The sequence below is a fragment of the Centropristis striata genome, chromosome 2 (assembly GCF_030273125.1).
Source record: "Centropristis striata isolate RG_2023a ecotype Rhode Island chromosome 2, C.striata_1.0, whole genome shotgun sequence".
Classification (NCBI taxonomy): Eukaryota; Metazoa; Chordata; class Actinopteri; order Perciformes; family Serranidae; genus Centropristis; species Centropristis striata.
Window position 1 is genome coordinate 34,120,368 of NC_081518.1, and position 6,000 is coordinate 34,126,367.

Genomic DNA, 6,000 nt, shown 5'->3' on the forward strand with positions numbered 1-6,000 from the left:
TTGGTTTAATTACAGTAAATATGGCAGACTCCAGTGTTACACAACCCAGAGAGAGCAGAGAGAACACAGATGCAACCTTTCCTCAAGCACAAGTTGTGTAGGCAGGATGTTATATCTTGTGTTATTTTTGGAAAATAGGACTTCCCACAAAAGCTTTCTATACTACTAATATCAACATGTAACCATTTAGGGAATACTGTTGACTGATTATGTACACTTGTTTGCCACCTGTCAAAAAAAATAAAACAGAGCATTTAAAAGGCAGCCAAATTATCATAAATAAAGCCAATGAAACATGCACTAGAACAGCTAGAAAACATGTTCATTGTTTGTAGCCATATAATAAATGCAAGGAGCTTTAGATAATGTCTAAATGAGCAGTTGATCCTTATTACATACTTTGGTCGGGAGTGGCCAGATATAACCTGTGTTGGAGAAGACATTTAATTTGCTCAATAAGTATCCTGTTTTTGTAAATGTCTCCCCCTTGTGTTCTGTTTTATTGTGTTATTGTTTTTGTTTTGAATATAAAGTACCTGTTCATTCTGGGACAGCAGTATAAGAACGTTTAATTTGATTTTATATTGCTCTTATCAGATTTTATGTTTTGTTGTTTAACAATAAAAAGAAAGTGGGAAAAAATAGAGAGAAAAAACCTGTGGCAGTACCTCACTGTACCACAGCTTCCTATCAGGAGATTTAACTCTGAAAGGTTAGTTGCATTTTTAAAATGATTTCGACAAAATACTGTACACATTTTTCTGGGAGGCAAACATAAAAAATAAATTTAAAAAAGTTGTCTCTTTTATCAGGTTGTTGAGTGCATCTTCTCAAACCATGTGTGATCACAGCCTTTGATGATAATGTACCTATTTTCATCTAAACTTTTATGTCAAGGAAAAAAATTGATTTTTGAGTAATACTAGCAGTCTTTGTGAATTAGTTGTAATCAACATTTGTATTAAGCGTCATTGTCCAGGCCGTCTATCCAGCAATGTGATTTCTGTCCTTGGTCAGTTTAACTGGTTATAAGGGTGTAACTAACATACTTAAAAGTAAACGTCAGCCCTTCAACACCTGACAGAACCACAGATCATGTGAACATATTACACAAGTCGTCTTGAACACCAATATTGAGAAGAACTCAAGAGAGCATGAACTAAAAAGATACACTTTATTTGAAACCAGCAGGGGACATTTTTATACAAAAATACACAAGTGTTGCGTAGATGCTTTGTGTCAAGAATTGTTCATCTTTCTCCTGCTGCTTACACCAATGATGCTCCTCTGCATGCAGCACCAATGTGGGACAACCGTTTATTTGCTGAGACATAATTTCACCAAGTAAAAAGAACAAATCCAACAAGCAATGTCATTTGCCATAGGGAAGAATGTAGGATCCTAGATTCTTGAGGCTAGACAATAATGACAGAACCATTCTCATAAATATCAGGAAGAATGCTGAACATGGGATGTTATTGAAGCACTGAGCTGCATTTTGTCTCCAACTTCATTCTTTACTTGGACTTGGTGTCTTCTTTTCCCCCTCCATCCGACTTTTTCTGCTTCTGTTGCATTATCTCGGCATCCCTAGGGGAGAGAGAGACATTAAAAGAGAGAACAGAGCTTGTTAGGGCAAACTCAAGTGTAACACGGAGTTGTACCCAATATGTCACCCTGTTAAAGCAAATGTGACGTCAGTTGAACTGGAATAGATTATACATCAAAAATAACTTATTTTTGCAGCACTGATAATACCATAGTCTACAAAGAGTATATTTGTATCATAAGCACGTTTCAAGAATATGGTTTTATATAAACAAATCCAGGACAGTGCAAAGTCAATAAACTTTATTTTTTAAAGTTTAAATGTTATTGTTCTTTGTACTTTGTTGTTAAACTCATTTTGAATTTGATACCTGCATCACATTCCAATGAAGTTGGGACAGGGGCGCGTTTACCAGTGTTACATCACCTTTTCTTTTAACATGTGTTGCTGGCATGAAACCCAGAATAAGCATATATTTACAAAATCCATGTTTGATGAGTAAAACATTAATTGTATTATCCTTGTACAGTTTTACATTTAAATATGTCAAGAAGGATTTGCACATTAGTGCATTCTGTTTAATTTACGTTTTTACAAAGTGTCCCAACTTTTTTGGAATAAGGGTTGTACACAATGTTGTCCAAAATCATTCAGGAGTGAAGCCCTACATTTAATTAGTAATAAAGCCCACTTTGGTTTCAGTGCTGCAAAGATATTTGGTTCCAAGTTTGTGTGCATCCCACTTCTTAATATTCACCCAGACCTCTGCCTACCTCTGCTTCCGAGCAGCAGCAGACAGTCCATCTTCGTTCCTCTTTCCCTTCCCACTATCAGTTTGTTTTTTGGCATTCTTCTGACGTGCAAGCTCACGTTGGTTTCCTCCTGCATGTCAGACAATAGGAGGGGGAAAAATGTAACAGAACAAACAGAACTTAAATTAGCAATGCATCTAATATGTGAGCTGCTACACCCTTAAAAAAAACCCTATATTACAGAATACCAGAGATGGGCAACTGGAGGGCCGGGGGCCGCATACGGCCTGCACCCTGACTTGAAGTGGTCCTCAGTACAACTACATGCATTTGAGCATGAAATCTTAAAAGTGCATTGTAAAAATGCACGCAATTACTTCTTGCAATTAATGTTGGTCTGCAGTACTTGCACTGAAAAAAAGAAATCACAGTACGTGTTTTTTTTTTCAATTATTTATTTGCTTCATACCTTTTGTATTCCTATTTATACTGTTAAACATGAATTTAAGCATGAACTATGTTAAGTTACTGCACTGTAAACATATTGAAAATTTCAGTTCCATCATATCTGCTTAAGTGCACGGTCCTATATGTGGCCCTGTGGTAGTGGCGATGAAAAATTGTGGCCCCTCCAGCATTTAAGTTGCCCATCCCTGCTGAATACCATTATAAATAAAGTCTTAAAAGGCATTTTCTAAATGTTTACAGGACATAATTTAAAACGACAGACGCTCCGTTCAGATTAAACACGACTGTGTGATGGCAGAAATAAAAATGGTGCAAAACGTGAGAGCAGCCGACGTGGCAGAGAGGCTCCAGAGCAGCTTCATGCCACAACAACAGCACAGAGGCCAACAAAGCGTCGGTCATCATAGGACAGATTGACGAACCCGTCGCTTAATGAAAGATAAGCAACGAAGGCATAGAAAAGCCTGAGGATATATATTTTAAAAAAAGGAAATGGTGTCTACAAGTCGTGTTGACATCCAAATGCTCGTGTTGTGTCTGTTCCAGTAGGCCAGGGCTCCGTCTAATAGTTGGACAATAAACGACACATTGGGCTGCCGATGTTGACAAACGTTCACCGCGCACAATGTAACACACAGCTATTTGACACGCGCTATAATAGGAGCCCATCCACTCAATCTAACCCCATAACTACCGCACACCCATTGGTGTGCACCGAGGTGACAATACTGTCACGAATTTCTTTAAAAATAATGTTACGTCTCTTTCAGCAAATAGACGTAACCCAGGTCGTCGATGGCCAAGGCTAATGAGCGGCGAAAACAACGAGCAGGGACGTGACGTGCAATCCAGTAAAGTACATGAATGCCTTACAGCCAAAATATATGTCGATACCCACTGGTCATTTTGGTAGTTGCCGCTTCTTTCGCCCGAGATCCAGATAGTTCAGCTCAGCCAAAGGGCCGTCGGTTCCCCTCTCGTCGCTCCAGTCGCTGTTTCTGCTCTCGTTGCGCCTCTGAGGCTGCCAGATATGCGCGAGACTTCCGTGCGAGAACTAGAACATTCCGTCTCTCTCGGATTGTGGTGCGCATGCGCAAAGCCGTCTTCAAATAGGATCATCAATTTCCAATTGCAGCACCATAACAAAGACAAAGGTGGAGCCATTAGACCATTGAAATCTTTTACGTAAGTAAAAGCAAGACTACCATATCGTCACCCTGTTAAAATAATCGCCTAACTAATTTATTCAAGTTTTGCAGGAAATACAAAAAACTTCACCAATAGGGTAACATATGACATTTATTGATAATTTCACTCAAAAAGGATGTAACAAAGGATGGCTATTGGCATAGTAATAATACTGTGTGTAAATTATGTAACTTAAGAGAAATAAATGACTCAGACATTTTTTTGAACATGCCTTTGTGACTTAAGCAAGATATGGTATCACTTTATTTTGAAGGTGTCTACATAAGAGTGACATAAGCATGTCATAAACATGACATGGGATGTGTCATGAACATTAATGACACTTTGAAGTAACATTAATGCTCATGATACTTGTCATGTCATGTTTCTGACAGGCTCATTTTATTTTGACTTAGGCATAATAAATCTGCTTAAGTCACACATTTGAAATAGGACATTATGTTAAAGGGGTAAAATCACATGATCTGATCAACTGAGGATGTAGGCGATTTTACCATAGGTGGCTGGTGTCATGAGGAGATGATTTAGGCAAAAAAAAAACAATTTTGACAAAAAATGACTTTATTTTAAGAGTGTGACAACATTTTAAATGGACATGCGTTAAGGGTTAGGGTTAGATAGATCAAACTGCAAATAATGACCGTTATCAGTTGATTAATTATGTTTTTTGTTGTGACTTAACTTACTTAACATGCCTTAACTAAGGACTCAACTTCACTTGACTTCACATTACCTGTGACTGGATGTGACTTGACTTGCCCAAGACAAAAATACATGGGGCTTGCTTGTGACTTGGACCAAATCACCTGAGTCCTGAATCTCTAAATTAAATGTGTATTAAATGCAAGCTATAGAAAAGTGAAAGTATTGAATTGGACAGTGAAAAATTAACATATAATGCATGCATTTCATGTAATGTCCATGGGTTGCACAAAATGTTTCTGAGCAATTATGCTTTACATTTACATTTACAGTACATTTAGTCATTTAGCAGACGCTTTTATCCAAAGCGACTTACAGGATGAAAAAAGCAAACAATCAAGGTATAGTGCAGTAAGAGCCATTCGTGCATCAATAAGTTCGAGTGACAATTCTTTCAGGAGTAGAATTATCATGTGGTGCTAGGAGAGAAGATGCTCTCTGATGAGCTGGGTCTTCAGGAGTTTTTTTTTTTTTTTTTAAGATATTTTTTGGCCATTTTTCAAGGCTTTATTGATAGTGAGACAGATAGAAAGGGGGTGACAGAGGGGAGGACATGCGGCAAAGGGAGCTCAAGCCGGATTCGAACCCGGCTCCGCCGCAGCAAGGACTGTAGCCTCTGCACATGGGGCGCCTGTGTAACCCACTGCTACAGACCACCCCAGGAGTTTTTTTTTAAAGGTAGAGAGGGACGCCCCTGCTCTGAACTGGTAGTGCGTTCCACCAACGGGGAACAAGAAATGCAAAGAGTTTGGATTGCTTGGACCAACGGGGGGCAGAGCCAGGCGCCGTTTTAACGGTCTTGAGGTAGCATTATAGCAACTGTATACATTAGACAAGTATATTATAAACAAGTCTTATTTTTTAGACAAGTAGGCCTAGTTATTATTAGTATAATAAGAATTCTTAAAAATGAGTAGTTATTTCAAGCTGCAGGGTTAAGAATGACCCTTTAAACTTTAAAGCTATATATAGCTATTTTAGCCAAATCACGACAGTGACTGCTGTCCAAATTACAGTGTAGAAGTTTTCTTAGTTTGTTTTGCATCAGTAGTTTATTTAAGTGTGTCATTACGCCTACAGAGGCTTTGATTAAAGGACACGGCGCCTGGAGACATTAACTTCAAACACAATCCACAGCAGGCTGATAGCTTTCCACAAAAGAGCCACTGGGTGGCAGACTACACTAAAGTAAATTTGGAAATGAAGGCACCCAGACTACTATCTACATTGCCGTTCTTGACAAAGAGGCAGCTTATCAATTTAAAAGTATGTTTTTAGAGTGAGATGATGAAAGTATCATATACTTAAATATATATTTTA

The 6,000-nt window shown here is 38.3% G+C and overlaps 1 protein-coding gene across 1 annotated transcript; it reads right to left on the bottom strand.

Annotated features, from left to right (window-relative positions):
- Nucleotides 1-1,160: 1,160 nt before the first annotated feature.
- On the bottom strand, nt 1,161-3,820 carry serf2b (small EDRK-rich factor 2b). Its single transcript, XM_059352509.1, has 3 exons — nt 3,668-3,820; nt 2,323-2,431; nt 1,161-1,590 (listed from the first exon to the last, which is right to left on the bottom strand). Exons 1-3 carry the CDS (start codon nt 3,672-3,674, stop codon nt 1,518-1,520), a joined length of 189 nt encoding a protein of 62 aa, XP_059208492.1. The 5' UTR covers nt 3,675-3,820; the 3' UTR covers nt 1,161-1,517.
- Between the last annotated feature and the right edge of the window lie 2,180 nt (nt 3,821-6,000).